Below are 26,560 nucleotides of genomic sequence, written 5' to 3'. Positions count from 1 at the left end.
TACATGTCGAAATAATTCGGGGTAGTTTTGGAATTCACACTCACAGTGCCTACATGAAAAGTTATTTTGCTGTTGCTTTGGAGATCTGCAGTTATGAACTGTATCACGATGTTGCGTGAGATTATTTCTCTTCTGAAAAGTTTTATGACATAAGCAACAAGGAAACGTCTTTCGTTTCTTTTCATGACGTATTCCATGTATAGTCTTCTGATGTACGCGTAAAGCGCTCAAATAAGCGAAAGATTTATCACATAACTCACATTCTTTTCTACTCGTATGACATTGCATGTGTTTGTTTAATGAATTTTTACTTCTGTAAGCTTTAAGGCATATACCACACGAGAATGTTTTGTCTTTACTCCTTTGATTGTTAAATTCCTCTTTACTCCTTCGATTGTTAAATTCCTCTTCACTACTTTCATCCGAGTGATTTGTAGTAAGATTTCTTTTCATCCTCTCACATTTAATAATTTCTGAAAATAAGGGAAAAAAAATATTTACTAGATCGTTATGTACAATTTCAGCTTATCAAATGTTTTAAAAAATGACATCTTTTCAATATACCAGAAGTTTATATGATAAATGCTCGGAAACTCGACTATAATTAAACCGTTCAACTTTAATTCAAATTTAATATAATGAATAACGCTATTTAATTATCACCACATGTGATTAATTTAGAGAAACGGGTGTGTACCTATTTCTTTTTAATACTGGAAATTGGTAATTCTACCACCTGTTAAGTTTAGTAATCAAATTGTGTTCTGTCTATATCAAATTTACATTTCTTTTCAATACTGGAAATTGATAAATCTACCACCTGTTAAGTTTAGTAATCAAATTGTGGTCATTCAATGGAACTGTCTATATCAAATTTACATTTTAATTAAAAGCAGAGCAGGTGTCAGCTATATACAAAAAAACTTACTTTTATATAACGTAGTTAATCCATCTAGATTTGGCGCCTTTTTTTTTTCTTTTTAATCCTGTCAGCGTTTTTCTATTTATCTTAGCGCCTTTTTTCTTTTTTACTTTTAAATGTGTCTTTACCCTTAAATTGTCAAATAGCATTTTTGATATTGGTTTATCCACGTAGAGTCTAGGTTTCTTTACTTCTTCGGTATTCTCCTCATTTTTATTTTTACTCATCATTTTCTTCTCAATGGAATCATCTCTTTCTGAGTTAAGATCATTTTTACCCATCATTTTCTTCTCAGTGGAATCTTCTCTTTCCGAGTTGAGATCGGAGGTTGGCCAATCTCCGTCTCCTGCCTCAAGTTGCCCACCACTTTGTATACTTTGTTTAGATTCTTCGGTAAGCTTGAGCAAATGTTCATATCTATTTTTAGGTATAAGCACAAGTTCACGCGCCATTTTTAAATCAAAGTTCACCTTTGATAGTCACGATGAAAGGTAGAATATAGGTATAATATTTTAACAGCAATTCCTTTCTCTTTTTCAGTGGAACTCCTTTGCGCACAAATTGTCTTATGATAACTTTTCGTTTTGATAATCGTTTTTTGTCTTTTTCACCTATCGAACGATTACCTAGCATTATATTATAAACAATTTGCACAATTGCGGTTAACTGCGACTTCTCGATATTCTGAAGTAATACCTTCTTCTGTTTGTTAGACGTATGAAGAAGCAACAACAGAAAGTCCTTCTCTTTTTTAATTAATGGATTCATACCGCCTTCTCAGGCTGATAAACTGTCATTAACTGCCCGGGTAAGATATTTGTCCGAAGTTTATATTGAGGGTTTGAATGCGGTGACAGATCAATAAGAAGGTACTTATATTTCTCTGCAGTAGCTTTGTTATACGCATCCATGAAGTACTTTACTTGACCAGGAAAGATTTGTCGTCCTAAAGTCTGTATTTGTAATTCATCTCTGTTGTTTTTAAACAGAAAAAAGTAGTGTGTGTTTAAACTGATGGTTCTGAATTCGCGGCCAGGGCAGAACGCATTTTGACAAATCAGAAAACAAAAGAATTTATAATGATGCGCGTATTTGCAATAGATGTCAACAACTTCTTTACTTTTGGCGCTTTCAGTCATCAAATCGTCGATAATTAAGACTTTTTCTCTCGGTTCATCCATGTGCCAACTTTGCAATTCAGTTTTTGAAGGAAGCCCTTCATAAAACGTAATATTGGGTACAGCCTTTTTCATTTGGGCGTACAGTGGTTGATCCACGCTATAGCAATAATAGATGGCTTTAATTGGCTTTGTAAAAGCTCCATCAAGATGTTTCAGCAATTGAAAAATGAAACTGCTTTTTCCCACATTGCTGGGACCTGCAACAAAAGAACAGCTAACAAATTTTCTGGAAATCATAGTCATAGCTTCTTTCAAAAGCAGAGTGTCATTTTCATTATATAAAATTATTTCATAGATCTATTTTACTAACCTATCACTTGAGCTGTAGAATCCACTTCCAACTTAACAACACTCTGCATTATGAAGATAGATATCAAAATGATGACAGAAAACAGCAAACAGCTGTTATATAAATCTTTTCAAACCTTAGTAAAATATTTGGGAGGTTGGGGTAGTAGAGAGAAACAAGATAATATTTTTTTTAAATATATTTTTATTGCTATATACCAAAACCAGAAAAATACATGACTATATGTATATATATTCATATATGTTGTTTTAACAGGAGAAATCACACTACTGTTTCCTGTAATGCGTTAACTTAATCTTGTATCTAGCGCATGTAATTGCGCAACCATTTTTATCATTTCAGTCTTCCATTGTAAAGTTTTCATATCCGTTTCGCGCCAGTCACGACAATAAAGTTTCAGTCTATACAATCCTACAATTTCATCAACACCTTTCAGCTGTGAAATGGAATGTTCCCAGTTTCTTAGTATCTCGTTTTCGTCCACCTCGAGCAGAATGTCTTCGAAGTAAAGTTTTATCTGCTCTTTTTTAGATAACCGTAAGCACGAGTGATCCGTCTGTGATAGACTGTTTATAACACATCCGTCACACTTTATCATTAGGACTTTCTCCATTTTCTTTAAAATTTCTTGAGCATAAAAAAGCTTGAAATATGACTCCAATAAGCACACTTCCATAATTCGTGGTTGATAAAAAAATGCTTATTAAACTTTCACAATGTTGTTTTCAGTATCTCTTTAAATGTTCTAAAAATATTTTTCGACTTTGAAATGTTTGTTCACAACAGAGGCATTTATTAGAATAATAGTCACATGTATGCCACACTCGTAAATGATGTAAAAGATTTCTCCATGAGAGAAAAAAGTATCCGCATTTACAACATTGAAATATAAACTTTTATTCCCCTGCCTGATCCATTGAAACTGATTTTAAACTAAACAACTATAAAGTTTACCAGTTTTCATAGTCTTTATAGGTGGCTGGATTACATGCTTGACATTTATAATAGGAAATTTGGTTGTCATGAAAAACAGTACATACATGTGATGAAAACCTACCATTGAGCACCTCAATCGGAAATTCTACGACGGTATTCAGTTCGTTTTGTGTCGTATATGACAACATCGGTTGAAACTGTCCCGCGCTTTCATCAGATGTGTTGGCGGGATTTTCATCACCCTGCAGCGCGGATTCAAAGTCCCAGTCATCCATTATCCCAGGAACGCCTAGTTGGTTTTGAGGAACTTCTTCAAACGTTGTACCTAATGATTCATCAACATTTTGGCTTTGAGGAACTTCTTCAAGCGTTGGATTTACTGATTCGTTAGCGCTGTATAGTTCTTTCTTTACTTTATCACGCATTAAAGAAGCTTGACTTATCTCCAAGTCGCTATAGCCCTCTTTATTGTAAGTATTGTTATCCTGAATACACTTTTTAATCGTGCCTCCTTGTATAACAAAATACTCGTAATCCTTTTTATCTGGCGTTTTATATGTCTCACTCAACGTCTCACTCGATTTACAGCTTGATTTTGAATGTTTGCAGCTGCGTCCTTTAACTTTACGCTTACTTTTTGAGAATAGTTTCTTCGTAATATGAAATTTACTTTGTAAATGTCTATCAACGTATAATTCTGTCATCCATTTTTGACATGTCGAACAGTATAAATTCTTGACACCGTCTGTCTTCAGTTTAAACGTCCTATCTTTTTTCACTTTAAGCGCGTTTGTTCTATCTACATAAGCTTGAGCCATTATTCGAAATTTCTTTTAAACAGCTTTTCTCATATGATGTATCTCTGATTAGATTATAAGTACCTATCTATCCATCGCATATAGTAAAACACTGAAAGCATTTCATCATTAAACCAGGGCTATAAACGGTCTGCGTATTTTAAACGAATCAAGTATGCGAATATTAATCTATCTCTATCCAATCAAAAACGAGATGGGAGTGATCTCATAAGTAAAAATTATAATTTTAGTTAATTGTCTCTTATCATGTCTTCGGAAATATTGTATTCGACTAATCTTGGTATAAATCTGCATAAATCCCCTGACCAGTTAGTATATCTACCACTTTCATGAGCAATAGCTAATAAATCAGATGGTGATCGTCTGTAGTACACATGCATTGCCAGCATACAAATTATTACATCTAGCATTTCCTGGTCTACCCATGTTTCTCTAGTTATTCCATCCGAGTAATAGTAGCTATCATATATTCCTTCTAAATATGAATAATCCATTACAGCTGAGATGTGGGGGTGACCAACTATTTATGTCAATATAAACACCTTTGACGGAATTCCTTACACAATTTCAAAACAAGAACATCAGACTGAAAAGCATACGTTACTTTCAAAAAGTCATATGTTAGTACCGCAAACTAAACATTTCCTAGTGACAATAGTTCTGTGACACAAAACCACTTCGATAATACATGTTCTTTGTCTTTTTAAACACCCGAAACAAAATCGTATTTCATTATCTACATAAAAGGACATGAGTGCTCATTTTCCAAGTGTCTAGTTTGTGATTTACATTTTACGTAAACAAGTTTTTATTCGTTAACGATAATGACATTTCTAAACCATCTATGTCCCTGGCTTCTGTTCAAATGAGACATATAGTAAATACACTCAACATTACCTTGGTTACTTATTGCTTCATAATAAGAACCAATTGAGATGAAATATTTTTTACAAGATCTACATTTGAAAAGTTTAACATACTTTCTAGCTTCAGATATATAACCATGTTCCCTAACTATTTCTATATTATCGCTATTACACATACAGCAGGTTTCCATATTTAGTCTATACTAAAATATCTTACAAAAGCCTAAAATTGTTTCTTTATACGCTTTCTTAATACGGTTTTGGACGTGTCGTATTTTTAAAACTGTTGCCGATTTTCCCACCAAACTTTTTGACTGTTTTAACGTCAGTCTTGGCTGTCGTAGCACCAGTATGGACTTTTGTAGCACCAGTATTGACTGTTGTTGCACCAGTATTGACTGTTGTAGCACCAGTATTGACTGTTGTAGCAGCATCAGTAATTTCTGTACTGAATCCCTTAAATGATATGCGTACAACCTCTTTTTGATGTATTTTATGAGCATAAAAATGTTTAAATAAGCTAGACTTTAAAATTACAGCAGTATTTTAATGTATTTTATACGAAAAAAAAAAAGAAAGAACAAAGTTTTAATAAGCTAGACTTTAATGTTTTATATTAACAATGCAGTTAACTTACTAAAAGAAATATTTTTCTTCATGTTCAATTAATTTTTTAGCTTTAAATCTCACCCCATTTTAACCCAAAACAGATCTTTGCTCTTTTTTCACAAGTTTCGTCTCAAAAATTTTCTGATTTTTTAACATTTAAATCTCCCCATTTTGGTTTTACCGGAGTTTTAATTAAAACCAAAAAAGTTTCTCTAAGTGGGTGCCCTTTAACAAATTTCAAACCGAAAGTTAAAAAATTAACCCCAAAAGTGTTAAAAAAGTTTTTTAACAAACGTCGTTAAGGAAAAGATAAGGATGCTTCTTTACCCCCTTTAAAAATTTTGTTGACTGCTATTTAAAATGATTAATCAAATTTACAGGTGCCTTTTTCAATAAAATTAAAATAGGAAAATTAAAAAAATTCTTTCAACTCAGGAGATATTTTTTTTGAAGTTGTTTTAATTAAAAAATTTGTTTTTTTGTCTACCACCCTTTATTTTTAAATGTAAATTAAGTTATCTAATAAATAACTTTTATTCAAGCGAAAATGAAATAGTATTAAAGATCTTTTTCAAGACAGGAAATTACTTATTTATATTTTACAGCGGGTGAGATACACCACCCTTATTTAAATGTAAATTCTTCAAGAGGTCCCTTTTGAATTTAAAAATTGCTTTTATTGAAGTTGTTATTATAATTTTCCTGACTATTAATTCACGCAGTTTTTTTAAATTGACGCAATATAAATTCTGATTGAATCTCTATTCAATGTAAGGGTGTGCCTTAACTCATGTCTCCATCTCAATTCAGTACAACATAAAATATATATTGATTCACGCAGTGTTATTGAAACGAAAAAAAAAAGTAAAGTCACCTTATCGTGGGAACCTACGATTTAAATAGTCATATATAAATAACAAGTATACATCTCATAGTTGGCATGTAGAAAATATTCAACATATCCACAGCAGGAGTGTGCGTTAATAGAAGAGAAGAATATCATTTTGTAAAGAGACAGCTTGAAGTATTCATTTCAAGCATATCTTTAAATTGAAGGAAGGTTAATGACTAAGATACATGTAACAATTTAGTACTATATAACCTATGAAAATCCTTCTTGGTGTTAAAAACTCTTTCCGCTGATTTCTGCAACATTTATTGTAAAGCAGTCCAACAACGGATATTGATGTAAAAAAAACAACGCAAAAACCTCTACAAGCGATAAAATGATGTTTCATCGTCTTCTTTTACCATTCTTGTTATGGGTAGGAATTTCATATGCAGCAAACGAGGCACTAATACCATTAGATCACATTTGTGACTCTGGCTATTGCAACTTTGAATTTAAGGTGGAAGGAACGTACTATTTCAGAAATAAGAATGACGTCTCCAGAATGGAAATTCAGAGATTCCCGAATAGCTTTTTAGACACGAGCAATATGCAGTTATTACAAAGTGTGTTCATCCAGTACACTGAAGATCTGCCGGAAGAACCTTGTAGAATATTCGTCAATTTAAATGCCTGCATTGATCTGTACATTGGATCTAGCAATGAGCCAGTTCATTGTTGCAAGGTATTAAAACAGTTATGTTTTCACATAAGCATTTCTTGCCAAGTTAAATTTAATATTTTAAAAGGTGTCGAAATAGAACTAGGAAAAAAAAACAAAACAAAAGGTGATATAATAAATTATTATGTTTTACTTATTTATTGAAATTGTATCATTCTTTTAATACAATATAATATGTTTTACTTACTTAATTCCAGCAGAGTGAAACTAAGAGAGCTACTAGTGCAAGTGAGACTTCTGCCACAAAGGTAGGATAACTTTCCTTTCAGTTTGCGTTATATATATATATACATGTGTGCGTGTGTACCAGTTTGTTTCAGCTTTTTTTTAAACAATTGTGCTAGAAGCACTAAGTGAATGAATCATTACCAAGATAAAAAATATTGAGAGGTTTTATAACATTCTTACATGATGACTTTCATAAATAGCCTGTAGACTAATGAAGTAATTGCATCAATTTAGACATGCACAAGTGGTTAGACCATAGTGATTGCTCTTATTATAATACAATATAATATGTTTTATTTATTAATTATTAAAATTATCCCATTCAGAATGATGTCCCCAAGCATCACAGAGATAAAAGCTAAAGTGTACGGAAAAAGTCCCCCAAGGGGAAATCTTTCCCAAAAAGGTAATAACCCTTTTAATTCGCGTATATTTATACAGTTTTTTTCTTCTTTTAAGAAAAAATAAGTATAAAATTCATAAAAAAAGCAGAAATTGCCCATCTTGGGTCAGAAAAGTTTATGTTTGGAAAAGGAAACAGAATTGTAATTTTTATTTTTTATTTATTTTCTAAGAATGCCCCAATTTTTTTTTGCTCAAATTTTGTATAACTAATTAAAAAAAAAAAGGAAAAATTTTTTTTTTAATTTAAAAAAGCAGGCTTGGTAAAACAACAAATTGAAGGCGGAAAATGAGCTATTGAAAAAATCTGAACTTTCATGAGCCGCTCTTTGTAAAACTTGTTTCAGATAGTTCCTTCCCTGAAGTGTTTAATAAGAAAATATTCTATCTACCAGTATCTTAATAGTTTCTCAGTGTTGTATTGTTTCATTTTAGATGAAAAGTGTGATAGATGTTTCAAACACAGAGGGCATGACTTCAACCTTAAAGGGTATGACTTCAACCTCATCAAACACAGAGGGCATGACTTCAACCTTAGAGGGTATGACTTCAACCTCAAAGGGCGAAACTGCAAGAGGCAAGATGACTATTGATATTTCAAGTTATACATATGCAGGATATTTTACTATCACAAAGAGTACCTTCAAGTCTCCTGATACAACAAAGAATATGTTATACATTAAAAAGTCAAATAATCTATTTGCTATTATAATTCTTATCTCTGCCTTAACAGTTCTGATAATCATTTTAGTTGTGGGTTTAATCCTTTGCAAAAAATATAGATGTATCTGTGCTATAAGACAACATGGTTACCAACTTAATTTGAAGCCTTCAGATATAATTGAACTTGAAGAAACGAGTCATTAATTAGTATTCCTTTTATTATTTTATTATTTTCTTTTATGTTTATTTTATAGATGCCGGTAAGATCATCATCATTGTAGTCATATCAGCATCAGCATTTATCATCAGCATATTCATTGCTTACTGCATTTACAAGTTCATTGCTTACTGCATTACCAAGTTAAGAAAACAAAACAGGTCATCTGATGTGGAAATGGGCGTGGTTAGTAATCCAGCATCAGATTTAGGCTTGAATACCATTAGACCATCAGACCCTGCTATATATAATCCATTATTCACCAATTCTGATGATTCAGTGGAAACTTTGTTTCAATTTAAACCAGTATCTCCGCTTAGGCCAAGGCAATATAAAAAACAAGATTAATTTGAAATTGGTCTGTTCTTATTCTGTTTTTTTTTTAGATCAGCTGGATGTTATCATCTGTATCATCATCATTGGTATGATAAAAAGGATTATTATTCGATTTTTCCAAGATAGATTGATACACCTGTTTTTCATTGTTCATGCAACTTTCATTCATATGCTCAATCATATTTACAATGTCATTACACATCATCTAATGTCTTATCAAGAGAGGAATACAATAAACCAACGCAGATATCCAAGAAGGGTGAGGAGAGCCCCAGAAAGGCTGCAGTATCATTAGAGAGCTTCACTTTTACAACAATGTTTGAATAGAAACTTATATTTACTTAAGTATTTTTACAATTTTTCAAGCTACAGTGTCTTTAGTGGTATCATCTTTTACAACAATGTTTTACAATAATTCCAATCTGCAAGTACTTCGTTTGTAGAAGCTTATCCTGAAAAGAAAAAAAAAGAACATTTAACTATAAGTTCATGTCTCCACAAATACTTGTATAATATAGTTTATTTGTGTTTGTTTAGTATTGTGATTACATTATAGAAAACTGTTAACAATTTATAATATTATATCAGTTTTTGTGTTTTGCATTGCATTTATTAATTGCATTCCTTTTGAGATTTTACCACTATCTCAGAGAGGATGGGAAGGCGCTATTTCATATTGTTACTTGTAAATTTACTGTTCAAGTAAACAGGTGATAGGTCCGGAGAAAAACTGTTCATGATATTATATCACTTTTTTGTTGTTGTCATTTGCATTCCTTTCATTAAGTGCATTCCTTTTTTCTTTTTTTTTTTTTTTTTTTTTTTTGTTATGTTTTGTTTTTGAGATTTTACTACTACCTCAGAGAGGATGGGAAGGTGCTATTTCATATTGTTACTTGTAATTTTACTGTTCAAGTAAACAGTTTATATGTTTTAAAAAATCTGTTTAGGTAAACAGTTCATAAGAGTAATATATAATGTTTTGTTATTTGATAGTTTTTAAATACATTGTTTTTGAGATTTTACCACTATCTCAGAGAGGATGGGAAGGTGCTATTTCATATTGTTACTTGTAATTTTACTGTTCAAGTAAACAGTTTATATGTTTATATGTTTTAAAAAATCTGTTTAGGTAAACAGTTCATAAGAGTTATATATAATGTTTTTGTTATTTGATAGTTTTTAAATACATTTCTTTTGTACTACCTGAATACCTTTATGAGATTTTTTACCACTACCTCAATACCTACATATCTTTGAAGATGTGTAAGGAATGTGCTTTAACTTGTTATTTGATAGTTTTTAAATACATTTCTTTTGTACTACCTGAATACCTTTATGAGATTTTTTACCACTACCTCAATACCTACATATCTTTGAAGATGTGTAAGGAATGTGCTTTAACATATTTATTTGCTCAATTTTGTTACTGAGTTTAGTTGCTCAGTTTAATTGCTCAATTTTGTTTAGATACAAGTTATCTAATCATGCGGGTTAATATATTGTGCCTTATTCATTGATATTGAAATTTTACCTTCTATGAAAAAAAAAAAAAGAAAAAGATTTCATTCCATTACTCCATACTGCAAGCGTTCCAACTTCACCACTGGTTGTAAAGTCTGAAAAAAAAGAAAGATTAAACAGCTGAGGTCAATATAGAAGGAGACTCTCTGTAGAAATATAATTGGTTTAAATAATTGTTTAACATTTTTCCATCACTTTATATAAAGTGTGTTTTATCTCTTACTTAATTTGAAAACAGGGTAGAACACATTTAAAGCAAACAAATCACTTTAGACTACTTACACATCCTGTTAAGATTCGATGATGATCATCATCAGTGCTTGTAGGCTCCATATCTGCAGTATTATCATCTCTGTAATGCAAAATTATAACATATTTATATATAATATAGTACCTCATTATGGAGCTCAGGGTTGATATTTGATGGTTGTAAGAAAAAGGTTTTAATTATAAGTTCCATCTGTTCAGTTTTATTTGTTTTATTGTTTGAAAACTGTTTTTATTAGCACATTAAAAAAAAATATTTTAATTGTTGTTGTTGTAGTATACTAAAGTCAAGAGCAGTGATTAAGCTGTAAACTGTTGAACCATCTTACTGGTTTTATGTTATATGTTAAAAGCCTGCTGGGTTAGAACCATGTTGAGTCATGGCAATAAGACCTCATATGCCACCAGTAAGTGTTGATTCCAGAAAGTGATTTAAGAAGTTCATGCAAAATGATATGAATCTGTTGATGGAAAAACTTACTCTTTTCTTAACCTCTTCTTTATTGTTGAGGCAAGTGTGGAGGTTATGGTGGACGCAATGTTTAAACCTATAGTTTCTACTACAGCTGTGCTGTAGACATTACTTGGTTTATTGCTCAATTCCTCTATTTTGCTGACGAAAACTTCTTGCTGCAAAACAGAATTTGAAAAGACTGTTTTAGGAGTGTAAAGCCATCTAGTGGTCAATAAAAATAGGTTTGATGTGTGACTTGATTGATACTTTGCGTAAAGGAGAAAAGGAGCACCACCTGTGGGTAATAAGACAAGGCTACTGGTGCTTTGAAAATAACATTTAAAAAGGCAGATAACTGCAAAGAGCTATGTACCTTGTCATACATACGTGCTTTGTTCTTTTATCAATTGCTTCAATTTTGAAGTAAATTTAATTAATAATGAGAGACCAAATAAGAACATGTGCAGATTTTCTGGATGAAGGTAATAAATACAAAAAAAAAAGCTTGGGTAATATAAGCTTTCTTTGAAAACGGCAGAGCTGATAACTATCAAGGTAATAACACTATCATATAAGTTAAAGTATAAATTACCTGAGCAACAATTTTATCAACTGCGTTGATCACTTGCTCATGTTTACTTTTCTGTAGCTCACATTCTTCCGTTAACTCTTGGTTCCGTTTCCTCAATTGAGAAACCTCTGTCCGAGAGGCTGTTAAATTGGCTTGTAAGGCCAGTATCTGAATATTATGATAAAAATATATATATATTTTTTACAAACTTGGATGACTGTAAACAGTTTAAAATCCAAAATCAAACTTTCCAAAATACAATTAGATATACTGTATTTTAGAATTTAAACATTTATTAGACAGTTTACAGAATGGAACATACCTGCAGATCAAGCTGCCTATTTCGCTCCTTGGCAGCTTGGAATTCAATCCTTTCCTGCACAATAATGTTTATTAATTGATTAACAGCCATTTTTTAAAAATATTTTTGCAAATTCACTGAGGAAATGACAGTGATATCTTCAGTCATGAATAAAAAGGCATTCACACGTGATTGCTTTTTTAAATCATTCTTCATAATATCTATATCTAATTATCTTCATAGCGGGGAATATAAGGTATACGCCTAGCACCTCTCGGGGTATACGCTATTTGCATAATAAATGAAAATTGGAAGCTGTGGAAAGCTACATGAAACCAAATATAAGGTCTCATCAGTTAAAGAAACTAAATAAAAAACGGATTTTATTAAGATATTATTTTTCTGCGATTGAATGACTAGTTTAATTCGAAAATTTGATATAAGATGGTATGCTGTAATGAAAAGTATCAAATTTATTCATGAGTTTTCTAATTGAATATTTACAGATGACTGGTTTTTTTTTTTTTTTTTTTTTTTTTTTTTTACTTATGCATAGGTCGTTAAACTTATACTTTTTTGTATAAAACATAGTTCAACTGATAATAAATTTTACTGCCTGATTACTGGCAGTACTTACTAAGATACTGGTGGACATTTATCGTTAAGTGTAATAGTTAGCTAATAAAATTGTAGGATTGACTGAACGAACGTCCTAGATTGAGAAGCGCTTATTTTAAAAGCCAAGAGTAACACAAATAACGAAGTTTCCTAAAAAATGTTTCCTTATCAAAATGTTTCCTCATCAAAATGTTTCCTCATCAAAATGTTTCCTCAAAATGTTTCCTCAAAATGTTTCCTCATCAAAATGTTTCCTCAAAATGTTTCCTCATCAAAATGTTTCCTCAAAATGTTTCCTCAAAATGTTTCCTCATCAAAATGTTTCCTCAAAATGTTTCCTCATCAAAATGTTTCCTCAAATGTTTCCTCCGTACCCTCAGTTTTCCTCTACTCTTATTTAGACGTAAACTTTTAGCCTGATAAATCATTTAAAATGTTTAAAGAGAAATGTACATCATAACTTTCAGAAAAATAGATATTGCAACATTTTTCAATGATGCGACGAATAAAACTGTTCAGTGAAATTTCACGTTATCATTGCCTATGCGTACATTGTGCAAGGTGGTTTTGTTGTTGTTGTTTTAATTTTTGTGTTAAATTGTAACATAGAAAGAAATGCTAGTCCTGAAAGGTTTGGACAAAGTGTTGACTTACGTAGATGACATGGTCGAGAAAACCCAGGAAACAATAAAAGTGTATGTTTATATTATTTATAACAATTTAAATACTGTTTGCAATATTATATAGGCAAAATACGTAACCACAACAAACGCAAATAATGGAGTATTGAACTACATATGCAAACTTCATATATTTCATTCGTCACATGTACACTTCTGAATAAGGCATTCATATTTATAAGAAAGTTTTGCTATAAAAGTGTATAAAATGATTGTTATTATTATTATAACTATGACCTATAATGTGTTGGTGTGACGTAAAACCCAATTAAACAAAAATAATATACTATCTATAAACTTTACACTTTATCTCAACAGTACATCTCTGACTTAGAGTTCGATATCTTATTATTAAAATGACATTGTGCTCTTTTTTTTAAAATGAGCTGAATTGACTTAAAATTTCAAAAGATTGATTGTTAAAGTGATGATTGACCAGCAAATTCTTTTTCTTAAAGATATTACAAGATAAAGACCGCCGTGAATGGTGAGATATCGAATATTGGTCAGAAAAACGAAGATATTAAAACCAGAAAAAGTGAAATTTCATCTGAAATGGAGGAGAAGAAACTCCGATTGGAATCAGAGAAAAAGGACGTGACCAATCTTGAGGCAAAGAATAAAGAAACAGAAAAAGAGCTTCAGAAACTTAAATCAAAACGGGCGGAATTTATAGGAGACTCGGGTAAATCTTTACTTGTTCATGCTTGATGTCAGGAGAATGACTGCCTTGATAAAAAGATTTAGTTGAAACCAATTTGACTGGGCGGTTGTTCTAATAAAGGGAAATAAATGTTTTAACATATGTTAGGTAAATTAAAGAAGTTATCCCCTTAATGAAACAAGACTCTTAATATAAAGGTTATTGCTCCGTACTCGACAGCGAAAGCTGCATTTTGTAGCCCTACGAGCGGATGGACCCTCATTAAGGTGATTCCACTTTGTCAGCACAAAGTCTGTCCAAAGTGAAAGTAGGCCAAACTTCATATAACAACAAAGCTCTTATTGTAAAATGATGAACCATTTGAAAGTACACTTCCAGGTTAATATTTTAAGGACAATTATAAACAAAAATAAATATGATAATAACAATAAGAATATTTACCTTGAATGTGCTACATTTCTGAAGACCAAAAACATTTTGTTGCAAAGTTTTATGCACATTTCATGAATGGCAAAATCCTTTTTAAAGTCTGTTTTAGTGCCAACAAAAGCTATTTTTTGCAGCAAATACAAAAATATTTCAAAACTTAACAACTCCAAATAAATCAGTATCTCATGTCCTTCTAAGCACATGGCCTCTATTATTTTTTGTAAAAAAGTAGTGCAAGAAAACAATCATCATTTATAGCCTTATGAACTACAATTAAAATGAAAACACCATCTAACTTTAAAATCTAACCTTTTTATGTGTAACAGTGAAGTGTGTCTGTTTGTCATGTACACAAGAAATAGGTAAATGATGTTTATTTTCATGGTCCTACTTTATTACACATGTCATGGAAGCCATGTTTTTTCAAGGTCAGATAAACTACTTTCCTAAGATTTATGTTTTTTAAAGTTTTTTGTATTTTCTGTAAACAATAGCATTTGTTGGCACTAAAATAGACTTTAAACTGGATTTTGCCATTCATGCCATACCTAAAATTCAGGTAACAGTCCCCTATTATATTGATAAATACTGTATCACCATGTAACGCGTGTATAACAAACAAAAAAAATCCTGAATTTGGTCTTTTTGAAATTCATCCCATTTTTTCATTCCAGAGTGTGTTCCTTTTTTTTTAATTTGACATGAAAATTATGCATGTAATATTACTATATTATAATATTAGTCCCTTTTGTTACTATTTGTATATTTGTTACAATTATAACAGACTTTGATATTTCTATCATCTATCTTCTGTTACTGACTACAGTAGTGACACAAACAGAACACAGTACAGTCATGTCACATAACATTTACAAGTCTTGTAAGTCTTGTTTGTATTCAATGGATTTACTTTCCTTACCAGGTAGGCATCAGTGAAAGCATTTTTTATATTAAATATTTTTCCCCTCTTTTTAATTATGGACAGTGCATGAGATAAGTATAATTATGCAAAAAATGGTTTACAAAACATTCGGAAAAAATCTACAATAGTACTTAATCTGAATATGCGTAGGAATAATTTGGTAAGGTATCTGTAATGAGCACATTTTTTTGCGCGGAGCTTCTCAATTATTGCTGCATTGCAGCAACATTTGTACTTGTAGATTATGTAATAAAAGAAATATGCCAATAAACTATTTAGTTATGGGACATGTGGTTTATTGAGATAATCCTTATCTATGATGTTAATAACTCCACCTACCATATAATTAATCATGTGAATTATACATAACATAAAACTTTCATATAATACTTTTTTACTCATTTTTAAACCATTATAAACGGGAAGACCTAATCTTTGTTTCGTATTCACTTTTCGCTTAGGTCATCTAGTTGGGGACACTGTAAAGGATGAGAAAATAACAGTAAATTGTATATAAATGAATGTAAAAAACAAACTCTGATTATCATTTACACCTAAAACAAATACACACCATTTATTAATACTTAAACAAAGTATCTTTTCACATATACGTATTTTTTACGGAACAATACCACACTCCTGGCGAGCCCAAGCTCTAAACAATTTACGACCAAACAAAAGAAGAAAATTACCCCAAAAATGAAGAACATAAAATGAATATTTTACAACTCATACAGCATTAACCAAAACAGTCAACCAACAGTATAAACTTCACAAAAACTAATCCTCATCATAAAACAACTTAACCCATAACTGCATAAGCTTTTTGTGAAAAATGGCTTTTTTCATTGAAAAGTCTCCCGTTACAAGTTCAAATTGCTATAAAACTATAAAAAAAACTATTTCAATACTAATCAAACTTGGCACTAATGCTGACTGGACTATTGACTTTGTAACAACGTGCTCAGTCTAAAATTTCCTGTTGCCATTGCAACGAGGGGACATCTCAAAATTGCCAAAAATCACTATTTTGTGTTGTTTTTTTTCCAGCAAAATTGATTTCAAAGTGCTGCAACTTCTCAATGGATTGAGATAGAGTCAAAGGCTTTTCAGCGTTGGTTACACGTTACCTAATGATCGATCTGATGTCATTTTTAGCCTCTCACAAGTCCAAAATTATCTTGGCGATTAGGGGGAATGTCGCCCCCTTCACCCCCTCCTCCAAACAGAAGGGGGCAGTTTCCCCTAAAGTATCTTTTCGATACGGGGGCGCGCCGAAAATGTGGTCACTTTTTTAAACAACATTTCTCACACAAAAAAAAACTTTTGGAGCCTAAATACGGCATTTTTTCACCATTTGAGAAAACAAAAAGGGGGGGGGGTGAAGAGGGGTTAAAAGGCGCGTGTATATCGTCTTATGGGTTAAACTAAAACTCCAAATATTTACAGATATCTTCAAAAACAAAGCATCAACTAATATAATCTTGACAAGACAAAATCACTCAATATAACTTAACCAATATCAACCAAATATATCTTACCAAACAGATAAAACTCAACAACAAAACATAATTCAACAACAATCAAAGCACAGAAGGCGCTGAATTTGTTTGGGTCTCAGAATGTTTGAAAGGTGAAGGTTGTGAGATTATAAACCGAAGTGTTTTTGTATAGTGCCACCAATGCTGTTTCCAGTGTTTTAACTGTAGTAAATTGGCTATAAGACTAATTTCAACACTGTTATTCAATTTAATGTTTATTTGACTTAAACAATTAAAAAAATGAGTTGCCTTAACTGGGATTTGAACTCCAGACGTCTCGCTTCCTAAGCGAGCGTGCAAACCATTCTGCCACGGTGAAAACGGCCTGAAGAAAACCACATTATTCTAAATTAGGGTTTGTAACCCTTATTATTTCGAAACCTGTTGTTTAACACAGATGTAAATAATCATGGAGCTTACTATAAGCATGTATATCTATAAAATATAAAACAATATTAGAAATCTTCGACCATTCGGAAACTATTTTGCTTGAAAATCAATGCGCCTGTCAGTTGACAATCTTTACGCAGTGATCTCCGCTGAAATTTTCGGCGTAAGTGTACATATAAAGGGAAGTACCGCTTAAGAAAAGCGGACTACTTTCGGCATTTGCAATTAACAGCATCAGGGTCTGAAATTTCGCTACTATTCTTTGGTTGGTCTGACGACCCAAACAAATAAAAACAACTACATTGTAATTTAAACCAATGATCAATTATAATCAATTAAGATGACCACAATTAAATTCAACCAACTTCTACTAATCAACAAAACTCCCTTCAAAACGACATTATTCTCTCCTTTAAAAAATAAACGCTACACCTTTCCTAAACCGATGTAAATTTCTCCCAAAACTCGCATATTTTCTATTTGACATTTACATGTATAGAGAGTTATACGACTAGCAACAGGTTAAATCAAAGGGCTGCAAGCTCTGTGGTATTTTCTGATCTTTGCAATCTAAATCATACTGACTATCTGTATGTATTTTCCTGTATAAGTTTATTTTTATATACTATAATTCATCTTACGCAGCGACTGCGTTTAGATTGTTTACTATAACAGTTTTAGATTGATACATATGGAATTTTGCATGACTAGAGTTGCATCAAAAATCATTTATGTTCATTTTTTATGACAGCCACACTTTATCCTTGCATATCGTGGCTACTTCTTTAAAAAAGACACTTAAAAAAAGTTGCCTCGACTAGGATTTGACCCGCAGACCTCTCACACCCTAAATGAGCGCGCTACCCCTGCACCACGGTGAAGTATTACGTAGTTAGTCTGAATAAAAACAAATACATTGTAATTAAAGTGAGAATTTCCATTTCATGTTTGTAATCCTTGTTAATTTCGAGGTATTTTGTTCACGATAAACCTGTTGTTTAACACTGATGAAAATAATTTAGCGAAAATCTTCTCGCCAAAACAGTCCGACATGTATATATTCCACTACTCGACAATCAGATTTATTTGTGTACTACGCTCTTGAGTATTCGGTAATCGACATCGCTAAAAATAGCATTTTCATTGATTAAACTGATATTCATCCGCGTTATTTGTGATTGTGCATTTATTGCCAATTCTATATTCTTTTAAACTTTGAATGCGTTGTTATTTGTTGGATACTTGTAACAAAGTAAAAGTATTTCTTTCTTTTACATCGCTAGTTTTAAGCTGTTTTGAGAACTACTCGTACTTGTTGTTAGGTTTGTCGTGAACATTCTGTGTCAGAGACTGAATGTCCGCGATCAGAAAATACAAAAATGAACTGTTCATTGAAATAACCGTGTTGTTTGTACCGTGTGGCGGCTGTAAAAAAATTCTCCTGTACATGCAATCAATGTTGTAATAGTTTCATCCCCAAGGGATTATTCGACGTTCAGTGTTGGTGTCCCCCTCCGTGTCCAGTCTTCATAGAAGACTATATTCAAATTCTTTAACATTATCCTATTTGCAGGCTCTGTGTTCACTGTGGCACTGTAAATTTAGTCTCGTAACTTTTTTCTATTAGTGCCCCACTGTACACAGAATCATTTTATGTCTACAAATAATCATAAAAATAACTTCAATGTGAAAAAATTTACACACTTTTTTAAATTTTTCCCGGGTTTTACATTCTACGTTTTCCCAAATTCATTTACAAAATTAATATCAAAATTTAAAACCCTAGAGGAACAACCGGTTTCTTCTTTTCTTTTGTTTTTAAAATTTTCGTCTGTTAATTATTTTTATATTTTCCACGATAAACTCGAATATTTTCAATAATTCTTTAAGCATTAGGCTATCCCCTTTACAGCAAAACCATTCAAAAGAAAAAAATATTATAATATCCACTTGGGAAAAATTATTTTCACCACAGATCTAGGAGTGTATCTTCTATTAAATAAGGTTTTTCTCAGAAGTGCGGAGTTGTAAACTTTTATCGCCACAGGTCTACAATAACCCTTAATATTCAAAATATACTTTTTGAAAAAATACGATATTGGGACTGAAAGGCAGCCTCATTTTTTTTATTTTTATAAATTTGAAAAACACCCGTGGGTGTGGCATACAGTATGTTGGTCAGACAGGGCGTTCTCTGAAAATTCGATTCCGTGAACACTTTTATAAAATGAGTAATCGCACAAAATTTATTACTTTTTAATATGAACATTTCCGTAAAGATGGTCATTCATTTAAAAAAATGTTTCGATTCAGCCAGTGGAGCGAATAATTTATGATTCTAATGCTTCGGCTAGTTTTAACACTGAGCAGAATTAAAACGGATCAAGGACGTTCAAACTCCTTTCTCACTGGGCCTAAATGACAATATTTTTCAACAAGGTAACATCTCTAAAGATCCTAACATTGATATATTTTCTATTCTGAACATTCGTAAACGTAAATTCCGATCTCACGGAGTACCTAAAAAATGGCGACATCAAACGTAAATCTAAAATTACCCTGTCTGTCACCGACTTAGATAATATCTAAAAAAGTTGGTTAACATGCAATGTTATCACGTCTTACTTCCTTTTCATTAGACCTCATATCGACAACACTTCTGACCACGACATACATTTTTTTAATCGAACTTTTCGAAATAAAGGTATTGATTTTAACGATTTATGTAGTATATTTCGTGATGAACATGTCACTGATTCAGTTCCTCTAGACTTCAAAAACTCCGAGATCCCAATTATTTGCTATAAATATAACAAACCTGTTAGAAATAATATATTTAATTGTAACAAAGTGGTCTCTGACTTAGATATTCAGTCTAATACTCCAACAAATTCAGACTGCAATACTTCTAAATTCTGTAATTCAGATTTTGGCCATATAATTACTGGTAATTTTGATATTATTGCAGACAAAAGAATTCGTAACTTATTCTTAAAAATACTTAAATACAGATTGATTTTAATGCTTGTCGTGGTCAAATTGCTGAATCTTTTGAAGATTTTCGGTCAAATGATGTCGCCGTGCGGATAGTAATGCTCTAGTTACATGGAAACGTAACGTCTCAAACTATTGATTCACGTATTAATTTTTATCGAGGAAATCTTTTGCCAACTAAAAGAAGGCTTACTTCAGTACCGCTCAAGCCGGTGGTAGTATAGGGGGCGTAAGGGATGTTGCACGTATTCATTATCCTTCATGTACAGACCGAATCAAACCGAGTCTGCAATTTTCTTGTAATTTTGTTGTGATTAATGCTTCACTTTGTTTCCAGATTTTTTTACTTTAAGACATCTGAAAAAGGATATTGTAGCTTTTCATTCAAAATGTGTTTTGGTACCAGCGGACAAGGCAACCAATAATAATACAGAAAACTTTTTCACGGGAAAAAGTTACCTTTCTTGCATGAAATTCTAGTAAGGTTTTTTTTACTAACGGTATTGTTAAAACATTATACTATGTGGACATGTGACAAAGTTTGTAGAGCACCATCTTTTCTTTAAGACAATATTTATATATCCTATTTAAACAGATCAAATTGTGCACCCTTTTTCGCCGATTTGTACTGCTATGAAAGACACTTTATGCTGAGTCTCTCTAAAGATACACAATAAGATGTTATAGTAGCATTTATTAATACTTCCTGATACCTTGATGATAATTACAAATCAATAATTCTTATTTTCATCAAATGGTGTCTGATATTTATCCCCATGAACTACTACGAGGGTTGTCTGGAAAATCCGGAAAGTTCGTAGACAAGACTATTAAATTACTATAAACAGTCATTATCAATACGAAGATTGAATATTTTGCTAAAGTATTTATTTGTTACATTTTTCTAAATTAAAAAAACATGTAAAACAGTAAAATTTGCAAAGCGCCGATCACCATGGCAACATGATCAACGAATCACGGAGCACTTTGTTTTAATGACGATAGCTACTCTAGTAGTAAGTTGCTTAAAGTTGTAATTTTAACGAAACCACTCGTTTTAATTTTGTGACATCATGAGATACTATTACATGATATTTAGTGAAAATTATTACGTCATACGCAAATAAACAGCTTGTTAACGACGATTATCGATAATGCATGTGCATACATTTTGTGTGCAAAAATGACGTCGAATTTACGGACGGAGCAACGTAATGATATTTAACTTCATAGCAACGCTAACATGGCACCAACTGAGATTTTAATCTTTACTTTAAAAACAAAATTAACCATAACATGTTGAAGGCAACTTGTGTTTAAATGCCAAACAAGATTAAGAAGCGGTGATGACAGTATATCGTATAAGAAACGCTCCAGACGCCTAAAGGTAGCATGGATGAGATATCGTATATTGCGTTACAACAACCTTTGAAAAGACAGACACGACACAGTATGGGAAACAGTGACATTTTTGTTTTTAAATAATAATTTTAAATAAGAAATTCATAAAGTAAAAGCAACATGACATTATTAAGTATACGCCAGACATGAATCATGGCTGTTGAAATCGGAAGAAATTGAATAGCGGGTAAACATGAAGTTAATATATATATAAGTATAGTTAATTATCCACAATTAGATGGAGACGTTCCCCATGCAACTCCTACGAGGTATATGTTTCTCAGTTAATTAGATTCGTTAGAGCTTGTAGCAACGTTATGGATTTCAACGAGCGGAATATTTTCATTACCAGCAAGCTTTTAAAACAGGGACACCGCTTTCATAAATTACGGAAATATTTTACAAAATTTTACAATCCTTATTATGATTTAATTTCAAAATTCAATAGCGATTTGAAAACACTTCTGTGACAAGGGATTAGCCAGCTTGATTTTTATGAAGATGTAATTTACTTTGGGTCATGGTAAATTTTCTGCTGTTTTTACTAAACTCATTAAACGTTTTATCAAAAGAGGTTATGACCCTACATTTTTAAGACATACTGGATGCTTAGTGCTAAATCCTTTTACGGTTGGACACTACGCTTTCCTCTTTTGATTACAGCTGACGGACCAAGTGGGAGACTCTATGATGGACAGTTCTTAAAGCCCTTTTAAGACCGAATTGCCTTAATGTTTGTCTTCTGCCTTTCTTGTACGGGCCCTTGTAGGTGATTTTCCTGTTGCTTTGTCTTCCTTTAATACATTGAGTACTTTTGTTATGATTACTGTGTTTTCTTTTATATGTTTTTACATGATCAATTTGGTGTTTTACCTATTTCACCTTTTTTAACCATAAAAACTGTTAGAATTTCACTTGGCGGATATTCTTTTTATTTACACTGTCTCGTTTATAGGAACATAGTGGGGCTAAGATAAAAGTTTTGTGCACATTAACCGCTTTAAAATCCCCAGTAGTACTTATGCTGCTGGCGGCGGCGCCCCTCTGTGTTCCTTAGATGTATGTCTTGTCATTTCACAATGTTTTGGCGACATTTTTATTTGTGTCCCTTGTTTTCTCGTCTACGGTAAGTATCTTCCCTTTTGCACCTAGTTTTATATCTTTAATTTTGCCCCCACCCCTTACCACGAATCTCCTATCCCCTTCCCCTATGCCCTTTTACTTAGTTGGCATATTAATCATTTATTTGTTTTCTATGATTTTGATTTCCTTGTCGGTTACTTTTGTTTCTTATTTGTCATTTTAATGCTTAGTCTGTCCGTGCTCTGCCTCGCGCCCTTTCTTGTTTTGTCTTGGGTCCTTCTGACTCCTTGACACTGGTTCTTTTTGCTGGATCGTGTGGGTGTTGCGTTCATTAAATCTGAAACAATGTATCGTTGTAGGAAAATATTAACTCTTTGTAAAAAGTATACATCCACAGATAAACTGTATGATTACAATACAATATTTACAACAATTTTGTTCTGAAAATACATGTACGAGTTGAAATAAAAATAAAATGTACATTTCAGTTTTGCATGAATATTATTTCAAGACATGAAATATAATTTTCTTTTTCATATAGCTGTTGATATATATTATACATGGATTTATGGTTATTGATATTATATCGCTTTTATTATTTCTCTAAATATTTTCTTAAAATTTGTTTGCATCTTTTTCAGTTCAAACGTACGGAGTTATGGACTCTTTAAAGGAACTTTTTACAACTGGAATGGCAACAATGGGTGGTGTTTTTGGAGGCGCTGACACCGTGAAAGCGATTTCTGAAGGCGCAATGATTGCTACTAATACAGGCAAAGAAGAGGCGGTAATAAATGTTTGTTGTAGCAACGCAATTGCTGTTAACAGTTGTAACACATATGCTGTATAACAAAAAATAATCTTGAAACAAAGTGATCCCTCGGAAGCATTAATCACAACAAAATAACAAGAAAATTGCAGACTCGGTTTGATTGAGTCTGTACATGAGGGATATTGAAAATGTGCAACATCCCTCAAGCCCCCTAGCACCGGCTTGAGCGGTACTCAATTCATACGCCTGCTATATTTAGTTACAACAGAGTTGCTGTATAAAGCTTCAACACATTTTCTAAAAATAGCTGCAACACAACTGATGTATAAATAGACTAAACAGCTGCTGTAATGAGGTACAACACAGATGCTTTATAAAATTACAAAACAGCCACTGTAAATAGTTGCAACACATCTACTTTATAAAGTTACAATGCAGCATTACCACACGGTTGCTATATACAGTAGCAACACAGCTCCTGTAAATATACTGTAAAAAGTAACTACACAGCTGTTGTATGCAGTTGCAACACAGTCGCTGTAAATATTGGCATAACAGCTACTATAACTATTTGCAAAAAAGCTGCTATAAAAGCTGCTATATAAAGTTGCAGCACAGCTGTTGTATAAAGTTACAATGCAGTTGTTGTATGAAGTTTCAACACAGCTGCTATTAATCGTTACAACGCTGGTATATAATGGAAAGGGGCTAAAATTATAAAATGTGATCAGATATTGATGCCTAACTGAACATCACATGGTTTAAACTCTTTTATTTTAAATTTTATTGTTTATATCTTATAATGTGTCAAATTCAACTTTATATTCAGAGCCAACGGGCCTTAAAGGCGAGTGGAAAAATTAAAGAGTATATAGACCAGGAACAACGGAATATTGAAAAAAATGAGGAGCGAGTTGCAAACATGAAAGAAAAAGCTATAAAAGGTCTTGCAGCTATGGAAAGATTAGCCCTTGAAAACGGTAAATGTTTTAATATTTTACTTTCAGGGGTTGATCGGAAAGAAGAAAATTTATAACGATTTTAATTCAGTTGTATTCAAAGAAAAATTGAAACATCCCTAGTAGGAAAGCTTTATAAAGAAACCGGCAATTATATATATATATTATATATCCTTATTTAAGATATTCACGAGTGCATGCAGAACAGTCATCTTTAATTATGTAAATGAAAGGCAGCTTATGCCTCAAAAATGAATTATTCTTCCTATAATGGTTAAAAAGCATGTTATTACCTGAAGTCAGAAGAGCAGGCGGCTGTGAAAATATTTAACACAAAAGTAACAAAATGTAAAAAGTAGTATTTTGACTTCTATGCACAATATCAAATCAATATAACAGAACCTATTCAAAGAAAGCAACAGACGCAACATATAATTTAGGTGATTTGCCAATGAACTTTTGAGATATATTACAGGACACAAAAAAAAAACAGAATATTTTCAGAAGTAAAAATAAAACGATTTAAGAGATATAATTAGCATTTATATAATGCGAACATGAGCAATTGATAAATGTATTTAAAATGTATTATTATTATTATTATTATTATTGGTAACTATTACAGTTGTAGGTATTAAGTATTTTGTACGAAAGTCGAAATACTACTCTATTTACATTTTGCTACTGTTATGACAACCTATTATGTCTCATTCAGGGCTACACCCTCAGGTGATAAGCATTTATCATGCTCTTAAATTATCACTTAAACGTCATAAAATTCGTCTTGCATTTTCTTAAGAAATAAAACAAAGGTTTCTGAAACATCGTGCTTTTAATCGTAATGAGTTTTTATTCATTTCAATATGTACAAAAAGAATTCCATCAAATTTAAAATGTATGCCATATCAATCGATTTACGCCACAACAGGGGCATAAAAATACACACTTTGTAAAAAACTGATTTAACAGTTCATTCTTTTTAAAAGCGGATCTTATGAATGAAGAAAGTCTTAAAATTGCCGAAACAGAACTAGGGAAAGTTCTAAATCTATTTGGAAAGATTTTACAGTTCTGGGAGGATTTTTCAGCAAAGTTAACAACACTGAAAAACACACATGACGGAGTCAAACTTTTAATTGAGTTTGTAAATGACCCTGATCTAGCCGAAGATATTGACGACTCGGTACTACACGTGAAAAATGTAATTACATTATTTTTAATCACTCGGGTTATTTAAATTTGAAATTCTTAAAGAAGGCTAGCATACCTCATGAAAGTAGTTCGACATAAAGGTATATCCACACATTCTTGCCAAGTCGACCATTCGTGAGAATTATAACAAAATATCTGTTTTAGAAATTATTTTTATAGAAACTCCTTTTGTAGCTAAGTCTTAAAACATTATACCTTTAAACTATATGATTGTATCATTCTTTAATATTAATAATATGATGACAACAATTTGTAATTTCTACAAGTTCCACATAATGTTATATTGTATAGTTGTTCATCTAAAGACAATAACAGTGCAAGATATTCCAATAAAACTATTAAAACGCTGTTGTCTAAAAGAAATATTTGTCTTTGTCTTGTATCTTTTGCCATAGGTTTGGACTTCATTTGGGATTATGTGTAGTTACTACGTTGACGAGAGCGTGAAACAACTTCCTAAGCTATACGCTTTCATGGGTGCGCCTGTGGATCAAAACTCTGTAAAAGAATGTGAAAAAAGAAAGAAGGAACTCCTTGAGGAACATAGAGCTGATATAAGGGCACTTCAAAAGAAAATCATATAATCCTAAAATGTCTTTGGATAGAATGATATCCGTATTGTAAATAATGAACATGAACTTTTATTTTCTCGTCATTATCTAAAACAAAGTGATGTATCGTTTGCAAAAGCAAGTTTGCCTTAAAAAACTGTCCGATGT

The 26,560-nt window shown here is 31.9% G+C and overlaps 3 protein-coding genes across 3 annotated transcripts in view; 2 read left to right on the top strand and 1 right to left on the bottom strand.

Moving 5' to 3' along the window:
- The window catches only part of LOC132724211 (uncharacterized), a 36,196-nt gene extending 9,643 nt beyond the window's left edge, over positions 1-26,553 (top strand). The window contains exons 3-8 of the mRNA XM_060709032.1: positions 13,404-13,489; positions 13,933-14,159; positions 23,540-23,685; positions 24,500-24,650; positions 25,616-25,830; positions 26,237-26,553. Coding sequence (XP_060565015.1) covers positions 13,404-13,489; positions 13,933-14,159; positions 23,540-23,685; positions 24,500-24,650; positions 25,616-25,830; positions 26,237-26,425 — 1,014 coding nt within the window. The 3' untranslated portion in view covers positions 26,426-26,553. The remainder of the gene's footprint in view (positions 1-13,403; positions 13,490-13,932; positions 14,160-23,539; positions 23,686-24,499; positions 24,651-25,615; positions 25,831-26,236) is intronic.
- On the top strand, positions 6,535-7,695 carry LOC132724209 (uncharacterized). Its single transcript, XM_060709031.1, has 2 exons — positions 6,535-7,216; positions 7,411-7,695. Exons 1-2 carry the CDS (start codon positions 6,869-6,871, stop codon positions 7,468-7,470), a joined length of 408 nt encoding a protein of 135 aa, XP_060565014.1. The 5' UTR covers positions 6,535-6,868; the 3' UTR covers positions 7,471-7,695.
- On the bottom strand, positions 10,331-13,153 carry LOC132724208 (uncharacterized). The gene is made up of 5 exons (XM_060709029.1): positions 12,198-13,153; positions 11,897-12,043; positions 11,332-11,480; positions 10,866-10,935; positions 10,331-10,678 (listed from the first exon to the last, which is right to left on the bottom strand). Exons 1-5 carry the CDS (start codon positions 12,285-12,287, stop codon positions 10,625-10,627), a joined length of 510 nt encoding a protein of 169 aa, XP_060565012.1. The 5' UTR covers positions 12,288-13,153; the 3' UTR covers positions 10,331-10,624.
- Positions 26,554-26,560: the final 7 nt, after the last annotated feature.

This window comes from Ruditapes philippinarum, unplaced genomic scaffold (genome assembly GCF_026571515.1).
Source record: "Ruditapes philippinarum isolate M1 unplaced genomic scaffold, ASM2657151v2 ctg3412_1_1_1_1, whole genome shotgun sequence".
Lineage (NCBI taxonomy): Eukaryota > Metazoa > Mollusca > Bivalvia > Venerida > Veneridae > Ruditapes > Ruditapes philippinarum.
The sequence above is the reverse complement of the archived record's forward strand: the minus strand, read 5'-3'. Positions and strand labels throughout refer to the sequence as shown.